Source organism: Nymphaea colorata, chromosome 2 (assembly GCF_008831285.2).
Source record: "Nymphaea colorata isolate Beijing-Zhang1983 chromosome 2, ASM883128v2, whole genome shotgun sequence".
Taxonomy (NCBI): Eukaryota; Viridiplantae; Streptophyta; class Magnoliopsida; order Nymphaeales; family Nymphaeaceae; genus Nymphaea; species Nymphaea colorata.
This window is the reverse complement of record NC_045139.1, coordinates 20,530,836-20,547,103: the sequence shown is the minus strand read 5'-3', so window position 1 is coordinate 20,547,103 and position 16,268 is coordinate 20,530,836. Positions and strand designations below refer to the sequence as shown.

At 39.1% G+C, this 16,268-nt stretch overlaps 2 protein-coding genes across 3 annotated transcripts; one reads left to right on the top strand and one right to left on the bottom strand.

Moving 5' to 3' along the window:
• Positions 1 to 2,934: 2,934 nt before the first annotated feature.
• LOC116248431 (TPD1 protein homolog 1-like) lies at positions 2,935 to 4,757 on the top strand. The gene is made up of 2 exons (XM_031621213.2): positions 2,935 to 3,263; positions 4,254 to 4,757. Exons 1-2 carry the CDS (start codon positions 3,209 to 3,211, stop codon positions 4,568 to 4,570), a joined length of 372 nt encoding a protein of 123 aa, XP_031477073.1. The 5' UTR covers positions 2,935 to 3,208; the 3' UTR covers positions 4,571 to 4,757.
• Positions 4,758 to 7,312: 2,555 nt separating this feature from the next.
• On the bottom strand, positions 7,313 to 13,314 carry LOC116248506 (uncharacterized). Of its 2 annotated transcripts, XM_031621337.2 has the most exons (3): positions 12,735 to 13,312; positions 8,026 to 8,676; positions 7,313 to 7,910 (listed from the first exon to the last, which is right to left on the bottom strand). In XM_031621337.2, exons 1-3 carry the CDS (start codon positions 13,262 to 13,264, stop codon positions 7,904 to 7,906), a joined length of 1,188 nt encoding a protein of 395 aa, XP_031477197.1. In that variant the 5' UTR covers positions 13,265 to 13,312; the 3' UTR covers positions 7,313 to 7,903. The 2 variants fall into 2 exon arrangements, with proteins under 2 accessions (XP_031477197.1, XP_031477198.1); XM_031621338.2 differs by lacking the exon at positions 7,313 to 7,910 and having other exon boundaries at positions 8,022 to 8,676; positions 12,735 to 13,314.
• Positions 13,315 to 16,268: the final 2,954 nt, after the last annotated feature.

Genomic DNA, 16,268 nt, shown 5'->3' with positions numbered 1-16,268 from the left:
CCGTTTTTTCGGATATTCATATATTCGGATTCGGATTCGAATTCGAATTCGAATAAAGCAAAGTCATATCCGAATCCGAATCCGAAATCCGATTTTACAATCCGAATCCGATTTTTATATTTATATCCGAATCCGATCCGATATTCATGTATATCCGAATCTAAATCCGAATATGATCGGATGTCATTTATTAAATCCGAATCCGATCCAATTTCTTAATCGGATATTAAATTTTTATCCATATCCGATTTTTTCGGATCAGATCGGTTGGATATCTGATTCAAATCGGATATATTGACATCCCTACATACAGGGGACCTGAAGTGATGACAGCAGGGCACAGAGCTGATTGGCTCCTTTTGCAAGTGATTGTGAGATCCCGCTTTGCAGACGCATGACAGTTAATGAATGGCCCCCTTGAAGACAGGCCGTCGTGTACATTTTGTCTTTGAAACATAAAGTTTATCAGTTTCAATTATTTCGTGTAGTTGGGTATCAATGAAAATCTAATCATCAAGATGTCGTAAGGTGCTACTCATCTGCACTGTAAATGGTAGAAGTGTGACATTTTAATCAACCGATGCACTGCTTCCACTCAAGTCCCAAAACAGTCTCGACTCTGAAGCTAGGCTGGCTTCAGCCTATTCAAAATAATCTACCACCACCTTCTTCCCTTAAAAAAAAGAAAAGGAAAGCAACCATCCATTTCCCTTTTTATGACTTATGAGGCTTATTTAGTGGGGATCAGCTTTTGAGTTGAATCGGCTGATCTGGATTGGCGTTTTCCTGACAATTCAAAATCAATAGGCAGTTTTTCTTTCGTAAAACATTTAACACCGATTTTTTAAATTTGCATTTTCAATTAATTAAAATCGCTTTTCTAATATTCAATAGTATTAATGTGAAAATAAATTTGTAAATGAGGTTATACAAGCCGAATAAAAGGCCAACACTTCCTGGTTGTGTTAGCGTTTTAGGCTTTTTAGGCCCTGTCCGGACCATGTCTTTTTTTTTTTTTTTCTTCCTCTCAATAAAATATTTTAAGTTAGAAGATGTGTCAGTCTCTTAAAAATTCTTTATTTTTAAGTAAGAATCTTAAATATTTATCCTTATATATATATAAGTCCCCCACCAGCTTTGAGTATTTTAAATAAGTACCCCGCCAACCAATTTTTCTGGCTCCGCCACTAAATAGGCCGTTTTGAAGTTCCTTAGGTGAAAAGCAGACAAGTTAGCTGAACCTACATGCTTCCAATCCCCAGTCCTTAATGATATCCAAGTTTGGAATTCTGAATACATCCGATTGTGGGACGCCACAAAACTAGCTTGCAAGTGGATATGTTTACAATACCCTCCTTCTCCATCAGCCATGATCAAGGACGTCGCTCTCATTATCCTAAACTTATGTACGTTTTGGTGTCATCCCTGACAGAAATCTAGAGACAAAGGTGTGCCTCAGATAGGATGTTGGCATAGGGTTGTCAATGTACCTGATTTGCATCCTATATCCGACCGAACCAGTTCAAACGAATCATATACGAAAAATTGATATCTGATTAATAAATGGGATTGGATTCATATTTTAGAAATGACATTTGATCGGATTTAAATTCACATATGCATAAATGTCAGGTCAAATTTGAATTCAGATTGGATTTAGTTTTGAACATTTTGAAAGTCGGTGGATTCAGTTTAAAATTATAGATTCTGACATGCATTCACATTTCAGATTTGAATCGGACTTAAATTGTGAAATCTGACTCTTCATTTGCATTTGAACTTTATTTCAAATATTGTGTTTAGAGAGTGAGAGAGAGTTCTCGTTGCCACATGGAGTGCTTAGAGAACATGGAAGTCACATCGAGGAAAAAAAATTGCTGAATTATTAGCTTTGGGGATAGGGTTGCATATCCAACTTTATTTGCAAGGCAAGAGGTAGGCAACGCTGGCACTCGTTGATTGTCTGAACATCTTTTCCACTGGTGGTAGCATGAGAGATAGAAAGGGGATTTAACTACTAAATATACGTTAGGATTCCATAATTCATGTTCTGGATTCATGGTTCTTCGGATATCAAAACCAACCGAAAAACAAAAGGATCTTGTAAACAACAGGGGGACTGAAACTCCAAAACCATCTTTCTTATATAAAGCGTCTCACAGAATTTGTGGGGAGTTTGATTGCCCTTTGATCTTAAATATAGTTCATGAAACTGAAAAGATTTCACTAACATGAGAGTCTCAAGGCTAGCCCAAGATCTATACGTGAGATCAACACTTTTCTCCCCTATATTAGAAAGGAATCTGATCTAAAATCAGATGGGGAAGGGGAAGGTCTGAACCCATGAATTTCAGATCCTCAAGATCTGAAGCCGAGCTAAATCCCAGGCAACCAATCTCCCCTTACGTTTCAAAAGGTGCCATCACGACCAATTAAATTAATTTGAATTAAACAAAGAAGCAATGGAACGACTGCAGAGAAGAGATTCTGAAGGCTCGTGCTTCCAAAACAGAACATCAACAGAATTGTGAGCAATAACCAATGAATAAACGATGCAACGCTACCATTAATCGGTCACTGCAGACATTGAAAACAACAAGAAGTTGGGAACGGAGAGACGAAGAGAAACTGTCATCGCCACAAAGAAATCGTAAAAGACATGCAATCGACTTTGGAAATTCTGCCATGTATTAAACAGCCGCTGGTCGACAAGAACTGCAATGGTCCTGAATTGTTTGAAGCAAGAGAAGAGGCAAACAGATGAAGAAGTTTTACAAAAAAGGAAGAAGAAAAAGGTCTCCCTCCCTCAATACGTCGTTGTCGGTACAGAGAAACCTGATATGCAATTGGCTGGCAGAAATAAAAGTGGGGCAGTACTTGGAATGAATGAAGGGGGGGATGTGGGGTACATAAACATGCGGAAGGTTTGTTGCAACTACACACGCGTGGCAGAAGAAATTTGTCCTCAATCTTTTTGTTTTCATCTTACTCGAAAGAAACATCTGGGGATTAAATTTAGTAGTTAATGGCATGCCCCCAATAACACCACGAATTTAAAGAATGGTGTCCACGAGTTGGAGCGTCGTTTTAGTGATCAAGGCTTCCAGAATGCGCAAATACCAATCGTCAGTCTCGCCGGCGGGTATAAATATTCGGTGGATGAGGACAGCAGCAGCAGGAGCAGCAGCCGCCGCCGGGGAAAAGCAAGATGGGCATTTCCCAGAAGTGTCGATTTGCTTGCTTATTCCTTTCCTTAATCACTGGTGATCTCTCTTTCTCTTTCTCTCTGTTTTCTATTTTAGCATGATCAAGAACAACTTTTAATCCCATCCTTTTTTACCAACACAAGCAGTTGATTTTTCTAATATAATCATGAAACAGCTAATCTGTACACGCTCTAATTGGCTGGAAAACCTACATCAGAAAATCACATATCACGTATCAACGATTGCTCTCTCTCTCTCTCTGTCTGTCTTTGTTTTCTAGGTTAGCATGTACAGAAAGATGTTTTCACCCAATCTTTTTTTTTTTTTTTTTTTTTAACCAACACAAGCAACTGATTTTCTTGCAGAATCATGAAAAACAGCTAATCTGTACACGCACTAATTAGGTAAAAAGCGTACCTCTGAAAAATCAGATGTCAGCAACTGCTAACACGATCATGAAAACAGCTAATTGTACACGCAGTACTTAGCTAAAAAGCGTACATCCGCAAAATCAGATATCAGCAACTGCTCTCTCTCTCTCTCTCTCTCTCTCTCTCTCTCTCTCTCTCTCTCTCTCCAGAGAACCTTCAAAAAAAAAAAAAAAATTGTCTTCGCTCAAACCAGAAAAGTCGTTACACCAATCTTTTTAACCAATCGAAGCAGCTGCTTTCATCACGTAGTGATCAGCAAACAGAAATACATTAAAAGATGTAAGCAACTCTCTCTCTCTCTCTCTCTCTGTGTGCCTGCATAATCCGAACATGTATATGTTTTCTTGATCTCATTTACTATCGAACGTGTCATTGCAAGCAACTGATTTTTAGTTGTCGAACACCACATAAGCACGCCCAAAAGGCTGACACTTAATAAACATGAAAATATACATCATGTACGAGTCGTAATAAGCGAACAGTATTTTTCTGTTAAATCAGATTCAGCTAACCTGCAACTGTAATTTGCGAAACTGATTAACATAGTTAAGAGGGATTAGATTAACATATCACTGTCTCTCGTAAGATCTGATTTTTTTCTCGTTTCTTGGTTCAGCATGGGCCTGTGATAAGACAAGCCTATCAATCACACAGCAAAGAACTCCACTCTTGGTTGCAGGGAAACCAGAATGGCAGGTGGTCGTAGCAAACACATGTGATTGTCCACAATCATCCATCCTGCTGACATGTGCAGGATTTTCCACCGCTGAAGATGTTGATCCTTCCATCCTCAGGAAGGCGGACACAGACCCCACTTACTGCCTCCTGGGAGACGGAAAGCCCATCCCTTTAAATGCAAACATTAGCTTCAAGTACGCTTGGGATGACCCTTTCCTCTTCCTTGTTTACTCTTCCACCCTCGGTTGCAGATAGAAAACGCTGAAGCCCTTTACTAGTCCTTGGTTGGTTAAACTATTATATATGGTTTTCTATTTGGCGTTTGTAATATAAGCGTAAGGATGTTCTTCTCCACTGTTTTGTGCCTCTTCCAAGGCACTCAAAATCATTTGGTTGCCATGGAACCCCAGGAGTAACAACCAAGTCTGTTTTGCATCTCCAATGAGGACGTTGAGCCCTGTCAAAGTGGGAGAATTGATCCCAGCAGAACAAATCCATGGTTACACATCCCAGCTTACTCGCTCCTCCCCACCAACAAAAAAGAAAAAATATCTACACTATCTTTAAAGGCGTCTTGTCATAGACAGGATTGGGATACCATATCTCAGACCCCTTGTCATAGATAGGGCATCAATGTGCACCTGCAACGATTTGACAGTCATTGTGACCCTTTCATCTCGTCGCTTCTAGGATGCGGTTTGGTTTTAATTCTGCTTACCGCAGATGGAACTGAGTCTAATTCTTCAATCATATTATTCCTGTGGAACCACGCCTGCAATTTATGTTAACGGCTGCACTTTATGTCGCCCCCGTATTCCTGACGATTTCACCGTAGACTTCAGCCTGAAAACTCTTGCTCAGCACTGCATGGACACATTTGTCAGTTAGAAATTTCAGTCGATTGCGATCTCCAACTGAGCTTTAACCTTATCCTCCATGATTTTCCAACTTTTTCTTAAGCTTTCCCATGCTCTAGACACTTTCAAGGTTGCTTGAGAGTCCACAAACTATCGTTTTTTCGCCCAAATATAGTGATTGCATTGTTGGCAAATTCTGTGAGTTGATTTGTTCTCACTAGGCCATAAGTTAGGACCCAAGCAAGTCAGCACCAAAACCCGGACGACTCAGCCAAGAATTGGCTGACTTGTTGGACTGATGACTCGGCCCAAGTTTGACTTTAATTGCTTCAAGGCGTAAAACTTCGTCTTGATTTTTAAGTTCTTATCCATCTTTTGCTTGTTTCTTATAAAACTTTTATCATGGACGTGAAAGGGATACTAGCCCAACCATTTGGAAATATATTGTTACCATGAATTTCTAAATATCCAAAGGCACATGGAGAATTTGGTGGTTGAAGGAGATATCTATGCATAGGCATAAATACAAGAAAGTGTTCTTAAATTCATGGCCTCTTTCATGGTTAGGATTGCTGATAAATCATAACCGAGATCACACAGCTCTACGCTGGGCGGGGAGACAGTAAATTACACAATAATATTACAACAAAAAAAAAGACACTAAAATTTACGACCTGGTCTGGCCAAGTCACCACGACCCAGTCGTTTACCGATCTAGGTCTGATTCTCAAGTTTGATCCAAGATTGATTCTCAAGTTCGCCATCCATGCTCAATTGTAGCCACTTCGACACATTGCTATTGGAAGTTAAATCATTGTATAACATCGTTTATTGTATTAACATTGGCTATTGTACAAGTTAATGTGCAATTACCGTACCATTTTATCACCGTAACATAACCGAGAGAGTTTCTCAATTGTATGTTTGAGACATTCTATCAACCCTAACATTTCACATACCTGAACATTTCACAGGTTAGGTAATGGCTGAAAGCACGGTTACCGTACCATTTTACATACCTGAGAAAGTACAAATTAAAGGAACGAGGAAATCGGCATGTTCAAGAAAGGGAAAATTAATACCAATAAATTCTGTGAGCATCCATAACTCTTTTAAGTTTAAAACCGAACTTATTGAGAACATGCTCATGCTAAAGTCACTAGTCAGTACAAAACTATGCTAAAAAAAACGATTCTACATGAAACACCACAGAATGGATGTTTTTATTAAATATCCAATCTTTTCTTATAGTGTCACCTGCCAAAAGGATGGCAAAATCGCTTCAAAGGGTAAGAATCTGACGCGCATAACCTGAAACTTCCTTGATTGGCTAACGAACAGGAGAAAGGAGCTCACTCCATGCATCTCTTGCTTTTAGTTTTAACCACAAGGACAACAGCCTCCTTCTTATCTCAAGGCTGTCATCTAGCTTTGCATCAACTATACACAACTTACCACAAATTTACTAGTCCAGAGGACAACCAACTGAAGTCAGGAATTTTCTCACTGTAATGGACTCAGAAAGAAATAAACTACAGAAACCATAGGAACGTAAAGTCCAAGAAGGCTTTGATATGCCCACGCTAGATGCTAATCTTTAGAATAGAAAACCAAGTGCGAGGACAAGGCTAACACTTTGTTGTACAAATAGTTACATTATGAATTAATCAAACAAACGTAACGCATGAAATATGCAAGTCTACATATTTTCATGTGCTTAATTATACATGATAAAGCGTTAGGGGTCCATAACCACTAATCCAATCTAGGATTGGGGATGGTGGATCAGAAATGGAGAACTCATATTGCAGTTCCTTTGGTCTTAGTGCAGTTCAGACACTCCAGCACCTAAGCATGCCATTTTTCCACCCACAAATAATGCACTCCCAGTAGGGACCAGAGGCAAAGTTCCTCTACATGAATAAGTCTAAACTCTGATGCCAGACATTAATCAGAAAACTAACTCTTTACATGTATTAGCATAATCATGCGAGAACAATTAATGCTAAACATGAGTATATACCATGGTTTTATTTCTTAGTTATACAAAAACACACACCTCTTGATGTTAATTTATGTAAGTCCATGAATCAGCCATAAAACAAGGTCATAGAAGTAGGCCTGCCAACTGAACAAAAAATAAAGCGATATTGAAGTTCAGGATAACTTTCAAAGGGAGATATAAACGTACAGATTTAGTTCTTTTAATTTCAAGGCAGAACAAAAGAACAAGAAGCATGAGACTAATTCTTTAGGAAGCATCAAGACAACAACAAATAAGAAAAGGAACAGATAATCTTTTTAGCTAAAATCAGCCTTGCCAGCTTTATGATTAGCCACATTATATGTATCACCTGAAATCAGTTAGAATTACAATACAACAAGATGCTAGCTTTTAAGATACTAAATCTGACAGGATATCATCCAGGAAAGATTCCCATTATAGGAGTCCCATGGGACAAGGCATCAGGCATCATTCTCTAAGAAGTGCACTTACATGAAAAGAACAATGGGTAAATGCCTGAATGCCATGTATATGAGGGATCCATCAAAATCTTGTCTAAGTTAATTGTTATTCTTCATCCATCTGTCAAAAGTTGGTGCACCCGATGCCCTTCTAGATGACCTCTGCAGTGGCAATTAAACAGCCACCAGTCCCTCTTTCTGAAGATCAACATAACAAGGATGCACCTCCATTTGGGCATGTCCATTGCTTTGTCCAATTTCTTTTTTACTTTCTGCATGCTCCAATTAAGCATATGCAAAGAAATGGATAAGATCCATCAATATGAGGAAGTGATGATTTCACGTAGATACTGTTCAAAGAATCGGAAATATCTTATAAGAAATCACCTTGTGTTCAGATCAAGCTCACCAACTTCACGCCAATCCTCCTGCAAACCATTTTCACTGTTCTGTTCATGATCATCGTTGAGAAAATCTTCAGGTGGTTCTTCTTCTTCTCTCTGTACATTCCCCCACCCATGAAGAATTTCTTCCATGTTCACTCCCGGTTCTTGTCCTGGCATTTCATTAGTGTTCTCTTCAGCATTGCCTTGAGAACTACTACCAAGCCTTACAGGGTCGCTGCTTGTAGCTCCACCACGTGCCATCATCTCAGCACGTGCTTGAGCCTCTGCACGTGCTTGCTCAGCTTGTGCCATTGCCATACGTAACTTTGCTTCTGCAGCTTCTCTACCGGCCTTCTCTCTTGACTCAATCTCTGCTCTCACTTCCATGTACGCCTGCTTCTCATCTTGCAGCAGAGCCTGCTCAATCATAAGCCTCTCCTCTAACCGGATTTCACCTTGTGCTCTCTTCCTTGTCAAGATGTTGAACGCAAGAACTTGTTTCTCAAAAGTAGCAGTAAACTCAGCAATTTTGACAGCAATATTGTGGTCCCACTGCTGCAAACGGCTCATCATTTGACCTGTAGGATCAGCATCTAGTAGTTTGTCATCCTCCTCAGCCTCATAATCTGCTACAACATGATAGGGCAATAGCCTGCAGAACAGGGGACAGTGTGCAAAAATCTGTGTGACACTTGGATTAAAAGATTGCTCTAGTGTTCAACTATTTCCAGCTTCATGAGGGAACTGGAACAACAATCAAACCAATGGTTTGGAAAAAAGGAAACCATTTATTAACCACTAATAACAGATTATTTGTAATTCCTTTTCGTTTCAATTGCTTTTTCCCCCCTCATTGTGGAGATACAATGTCTCAACATTTATCATACACTGGGAGTTTGAAAGCACGATTCACCCATTAAGCACCAAAATCTTCATGGGAGTCATGCAACAACAGCTTTGGTATAGATTAGGCTTAGACTACATAACTATATTATCTGGCATGAAAATTGAAAAATTATGTGACCCCTAATTAACAGACTAGAAATTAGAACTAACAATCATTTTCTGAAAGCCAATTCCTAATATCCATTTAGTGCATACTCGACACTATGTTTACTGTTTTTGCTATTAAATTTAAGCTTTAAGTGAACTTGGATGAACAATCATTTTCCTTGAAAGCATAACAGATCATGATGACCTAACGCAGACATACACATAAGAGCTCAGAAGCACATAACCACATCGACAATCTGACCCAGACATGCATCCAATCATAAAGCATCATATAGTAGTAATACAATAGTTTAAATTTTAAAATGAGAAAATCTCTAAACGTGTATGCATCCGCAGAATGACCTCAGGAAGCAAATAAGCTAAGCTACTTTTCTGATGCTTTTAAATTTTTTCTTTTAAGCTATTTCTTAACCAAGTCATATGCAGATAAGGATGCCGATGCACTATGAAAAGTGACCTATTTCGTATTTCCAACCACTGCAGAACCCACACCATTATCACAAAGACCAGTGAGACAATTGTCTCTTTGTGTCCTTTTGCTAACAAAATCTTGTTCGAACTCAGAAAACAGGTGTAGCCAGCTGACAGAAGTAGGTGCTAAATAACACCAACCTAACTTGTGTACTTGTCCGATTAAAACCTTTTGTGGTTCACAGTATGTTAATATGACTTATGCCCACTTTCTGCCATTGTCAGCAATGAAAAAATGTGTGACCTTTTGTGGTTCACAGTATGTTAATATGATTTATGCCCACTTTCTGCCATTGTCAGCAATGAAAAAATGTGTGCTTTGTTAAATACATAAATGGACTTAGGTTGTTCATCTCAGCTTATCACAAGCTCAATTTTCTATTGGATGACAAAGAGTCTGAGTCCAAGATTAGCGCCTGCAGATGAAAGGGCAGGCTTCCCCACTTGGTGTATGTCGACATCCATGTAGTTTGATGACGGATCACAGTAAGCCCTTGACTTTTTATTAGTGTGGTAGCCTCACAATTGCAGCATGAAACTATGTACAGCATACCAAACCAAATTGAAGAAAGCACCAAGAAAAATATATATAATTATTATTATTTTTCAGATACACTAGCATCATAAATATTTTGGACCAGTTACTTTAAACTTTTATTTTTGTCTCTAAACTTTAATGATGCAATAAGAGATACTGATAATGTGTGACAAGATAGTCCCAGATTTGATCTGATAGATCTTGTTACAGCATGCATTTCAATGTTAATTAGCAAATAAAAATATGAAGGTGCCTTTACCGTCATGTAGGAATAACAAGGATAAATGGTGTGACCAGATCTGCTCACCAAGAGATGATGAAAAACGACATCTATTTATAAGAGTTATTTTCTGAAACCTAATAATGCACTATTCCACAAGTCAATGCACCATCTACAAAATTTATTTATTTGTTTCAACCTTGAGAAAAGAAAAGCTTGAAAATTTGTTCATAGACCAAAGGCACACATGTAAGTGATACTAGCTTATAAGATACCAGGTATATAAAGAAATGGAAGTGCTTTTGAAACAACAGAAAAGGGGAAAAATATACAAACTGCATTGTCACAAAAAACATGTACGGGTATTATACGACGAGAAATTTTTCGGTTATAATATGGCAAACTTGTATATCTCGAGAATATTTCGAAAAAAATCTCAGATTTTTAAAAAAATTAAAACATTTAATAAATCCTGAAAATTACAAAAAAATTAAAAAAATCATAAAAATATGAAAAAAAGAGAAAAAACACGTATAATATGCGTTTTTTTCACATTTTTTTTCTGGCGTTTTTTTTTTTTAAAAAGACGCATTTTTTTCACGTTTTATACGGCTTACTGTGTTTTGGCATATTATACGTGTTTTTTCGAATAAAACATGTTTTCTGTGACAATGATACAAAGTTAGCACTTTCAAGTTTCAACCAATTCTGTACATGTTTGCCCACCTGTTGGGATATACACAGTGGCTTGTCTCAGCTAGGACCACAGCTGATAAAGCAGACTTCAGACATGCTAGAAAAAACTTCTAAAAGTCTAACATTTGTAGTCTGCTAGAATTCAACAGGAATCTTGGAAAACAATGAAATCCAAGCATAACATTGAGTATTGACAATGCAGTGTGGTGTTTAGGCTGTGCAATGCTATTTATGTGGTTCAAAATTCCATCACATTTTCAGAAAGCAGTATTGGCAAGCTGCTCCAGTGGACAAAGTTAATAGAAGGGCCATAGAAACATGGTGAAACTATGGCAACTTCCTTTTACTAACACCAAGAAAGTTAAATATTTATCAGGCCGTGTTCTATGGAAGCTCAAGCCTTTCTTTGAAAGCTACCATAACAAGCAGCTAGGAAATGGAGCTTCTAGACTATCAAGATCCAGATACAAGCTAAATTGAGTTATTATCTCTCACATCTCTTCACAGTGAAGAAGATCAATTACCTCACAAACAAGAAAACACTGTATAGAAACTGAACACCAGCATGACAGTAACAAACTCATGGTGAATTCCAAGGAAGGGAAGGTCTGGCATGACAGTAACAGACTCATGCTGAATTCCAAGGAAGGGAAGGTCTGGTGGACGTTATAAGTGCTACTAGTCATCCAATTCTTTTCAGGCAATGTTGTAAAAAGCTTATCGTAAGCTGTATCGGTCTGGCTTTAAGATACGATGTATCGTAAATATCGTAACATATTGTAAGTTTGTAACTGTATCGTATTTTAAAAATAGATATATATATATAAAAGATAAAAAAATTCTGATAAAAAATCAGTAAAAATTGACGTATTGTAACTGTATCATAACATATTGTAACTGTATCATAATTGTATGTATCGTACGATACGTACAACACTGTTTCCGAAAAATGAATGCATGCCTCTGCAACATTGTATAGAAAAGGATCGATGAGAAGGATAGCAACAGCCATGTTTTGCTCTCAAAGTGGAATATGTATGGTCAAGTCACCTGGGGGAAATGGTCCCAGCTGCAAACAGGAACAAAAAAATTCATAGAGATTGCACACAAGGCACCACAAGTAGATTAGAGCACTACTTATTTGATGGTCTCCATCGAGCTCAGTTAAAACGTGCGAGCATTTTTTATCCAGGAGATGGCATCTTCACTTGGTAAAGTAGTCTATCGTCTAGGGTTAATTAGGTTGTATACTTAAACCTTCCCTAAAAAGTCTTAGCTGATCCCTGTCAACATCATTTTCAGTTCTTCCAGATTGCATATGGAAAGAATCATTAATTTCAAACTTTTTACCTTTTAAAATTAATTCTTTATATGTTCCAACACCAGATTATTGAAAACGAGAAGAAACAAGCAGCAGAATCCAATCTCAGCAGCAGGTAATGCAATGATAAAAAGAGAGGATAGGACCCAAACCAATGAGATCTAAGAAAAAATGGGATGAATTTTTCGTGAAACTCTAAGAACATATAACAATCACGAGGAAGGCTGGATCCCTCATACCATAAAAAACCCCATGTCCAGTCAAGGAATGCCATATAACAAATAAAAAAGATAACGATCGGGATGAGATCAGAATTATGAGGAGCCCTAATCCGCAATAAATCTCAGAGAAGCCCCCAAACCTTCCTGCCCTAAACGGTAAAAGAATCGAAATAGACCGCGATCAGGGGAAAACCCTAGAAAGAGCAAAAGAGGAAGAAGAGGGGAGAACCTCTCACAGGCGTCTTCGAGGTTGGAGAAAGGCCGCTTGACGTCCGGGTGGCAGACGCGCCAGGCATCCTGCTGCGCCATCTCCATCTCTGCCTGGGAACCTTGACGCACGGCCGCGCTTGGTTTCTGCTGCTGTTGGGGAGATTGTTGTTGGTGGGGGTGGTGCTGCTGCTGCTGGTGCTGTTGGTGATGCTGCTGGTGCTGCTGGTGCTGCTGGTGCTGCTGCTGCTGTTGTTGGTGTTGGGGGTGGTGCTGTTGTTGCTGCTGTTGCTGTTGCTGTTGCTGGACTTGGAGGTGCGATCGAAGAAGGCCAGGGGTCCGGAGATGGGCGTCGATGTTCGACGGGAACCTGGAGATGACCGACTGCTGCTGCTGCAGATGATGATGCTGTTGTTGTTGCTGCTGCTGCTGATGATGCTGCTGCTGTTGTTGTTGTTGCTGCTGATACTGCTGGTGAAGGAGCATCAGCTGCTGCTGCTGCTGGTGCTGCAGCATCATCTGGTGCTGAGCCATGGCGTTCGCCTCCTCCATTTTCGGACAAAACCCTCAAGCTCACCTTCTTTTCTCTTTTGCGAGGCTTCTTGTTTTCTACCGGCCTTGGTCATCCCCCTCCGTGCGTTGGTCGGGTCGGGTCGGGTCGGGTCATAATTTGGGCTTTACTGTGAAAGAGATCGGAGACGCATAACGCTTGGTGATTCGAAAGACTCCGAAAGATAGCGCAATCTTCAGGGTTTGATGGGCCCGAAATTCACACTAGTATAGGAAAAAAGAATTCAAAATTTTAAAATTTTTTTGGTTTATCAAATGTCAAAATTTGAGACCGTTAAAGCTGAACCAGAAAGATTTTTCCAAAAAAAAAATGTTTCCACCGCGAGGGGTGGAAAATGTTTCCGAAATTATTTGTTTGCCTCCGAAATTATTTGTTTGCCCGTTAGGGCTCTTCGCGTCAGGCTCCCCTCGTCTTCCTCTTTTCATCTTCGTCCTCCGAAGCCACTGCCTCACGCTGCTGCTGCCTCCTCTTCCTCTTCTCATCTTAGTCTTCTCATTCTGTTAAAGCAAGGAAGGAAGAGGGATGAAAGGCGAAAACAATAACAAAGAAAAAGAAAAGGGAAGGAAAGAGAGAGACTCATTTCTCCCGAGTCATATCTCCTTCGAGATTTTGTTGTCTCTCTCTCTCTCTCTCTCTCTCTTTGCGAGGCTTCATCCTCTCCGGCTCTCCTTGTCTGAAAGGATTAGTCAATGGCTCCCTGCAGCTGCTCCCTCTTCTCTATCTTAAGTTAGGGTTTAGGGTTTTCTTCCTTTTCTTCCAGCTCCCTTCCTTCCCCCAAAATCCCCTTTCATTAGATACCCATTTTGGGGCCAATTGCTGACAATCGAAGCGGGCGATTTATGGCATCCTTTTTCCTCTCCCATCTATTGTGCCGTCGATCTGCTGATGGACTCTACCAGAGAGTCATCGTCGTCCTCACCAGTAATGCCCTCTCAGTCTCCGCGGGAGGAAGATGGCATCCTATCCACCGCGTCCGGCATGGCCAAGGAAGCTGCCCTCCTCTTCCAGTCTCATCATTACCAGGAATGTGTTGACGTCTTGAACCAAATCTTCCAGAAGAAGGAAGATCTTATTATGTGCAAGTTCGTCAGATAGTTGTGGCTTTGCAGGTTGTTCACAATATTGTGGTCGTAGAATACTACAGGGATGGCTGTTCTGATCCCAAGAAGCTTCTTGAAGTGCTTAATAAGTTTAATGGGGATGGTGAGTGCTACCTTACCTAATTCCTGATTAGGATCTCCCTCTTTGTAAGAAGATCATGGGAGCTTCCATGGAGCAGATTATTAATTTTCATGCAGAGAATTTACTGATCACTTTAAATTCACCTTGGATTAAGAATGTGATCAGATGTGTGCAGGTGAACTCTAGAAGTGATTCCTTGATGTGGAAAAAGGACAGAATGACCGAGTTGAAAAGGACAGGTACAAAAGAATTCAGGTTCATTAAGAAATGGCTTTTGCTAATATTTGAGAGAGATGAGTTGTTCCTAGAGCTAAGTGAACTGCTTATTTAGCAGTAGGGAGGCGGCTGCTTACATATGGCAGATTACAGAGAATGGTCATTGAAACGCCAAACAGATGCAAACCCAAGAAATCTACAGAGCAGAGAGGAATTTGTTAAGTTCCTTGTAAATAAAGACCCTGAATTTTGTGTTGTATGATCAATATAGTTTTGTTGGATCTAATTTCTTTGAGAATGCCTGGATTTTGTTTGTTGATTTGGATGTGAACAGTTTTGATGCATTTCTTAGTATATGAGGAACTATGGACAAACTTGATAGAATCACAATTTTGTTTACAGGGACTTCCAGTCTTTGGAATTGGTGTGGGGCTGAGTACCTTTGACAAAGGATATGTAAGGATCCATCTATCCCATGAGTGACACAAATATCAGGTTCTGGATGTTTCAGTGACTAGAAATATTTATTGAACTTTGATTGTTGAACAAATATTATTTGGTTGTTTTGCTTTTTGTAACTCTACAATATCTACAAAAAGCAAGCAGTTGAGCGGCCAAAGTAGGATGTGGTTCTCTTGTTAAGAAATAGGAAATATATTTATTTTTCATTAAACTTAGAAATATATTTTTGGAAATATAGTTCTCAGTCATCACACACACATCAAAATGGGAATCAGAATGATTTTTCTCATTCCTTTTTTATAGGAAATATATTTCCAAAAATATATTTCCAATTCTAGATTTCCAGGCCATCAAACGACCCCTTAAGTAAATGAAAGAAATTTATTGTCGTTAATATTAAAAATTATTTTTTGGGATAAAGTCTGCGTGGGGGTTAGGACCCCAGCCTTTTGTTCATAAAAAATGGTGATTATGTACAACAACAAAAAATAGAGGCTAAAACAAATCCCTAAACCATAATCACGTATTCCCAGAAAGGGCTCCATAAGCAATCAAGAGCAGTCCAGATCTTAGAGATCGAGTTACACGCGTTGCGTACACTGACAGTGGGCTCTACTATGTATATGTAAGGTTTCAATATTGACCTTAGTGAATGGAAATGTATATGTCCTTATTTAATTGAATGTCCTTACAAGGTGATCCGTATTACGTATATGTAAAGTTTTGTGCTAGAAAAGGTACATATACATATTTACTTGAATGTGCTTGCATTGCATGAACAACATATACGTACTTAACCTTCACGCCGTATGTATTATTCCATAGAAAGGAAGGAAGACAGTCATAGAGTAGAAAAATAAGGGAGAGAGGTTCCCGTTGAAGGAAAGAAAGAGAGCGGAGGTTGCTAGTGAAGAAAGCTTGGCCCTGAAGCAGAAATAGTGGAAATGGCAACAAAAGTAGAAGACGATGAGTTTACAACGATGTTGTTGTGATTTTTTGTTTGTGGATGTTAAATGATAAAGGCAATGGCTTATATAGGTTTTTTTTTATGGTTGGACATTTGAAGAAATTGAAGGAGCACTTCTTGAGGAACTGAAGGCAAAGGTGATGACAAAGCTTAAAAAG

Bases quoted from the DNA above. Each gene is read 5' to 3' on its own strand.
- LOC116248431 (XM_031621213.2), top strand. From the start codon at position 3,209: ATGGGCATTTCCCAGAAGTGTCGATTTGCTTGCTTATTCCTTTCCTTA. The intron at 3,264-4,253 runs GTGATCTCTCTT...TTCTTGGTTCAG, and splicing joins ATTCCTTTCCTTAATCACTG to CATGGGCCTGTGATAAGACA.
- LOC116248506 (XM_031621337.2), bottom strand. From the start codon at position 13,264: ATGGAGGAGGCGAACGCCATGGCTCAGCACCAGATGATGCTGCAGCAC. The intron at 8,677-12,734 runs GTTCTCCCCTCT...CCTGTTCTGCAG, and splicing joins CTCGAAGACGCCTGTGAGAG to GCTATTGCCCTATCATGTTG.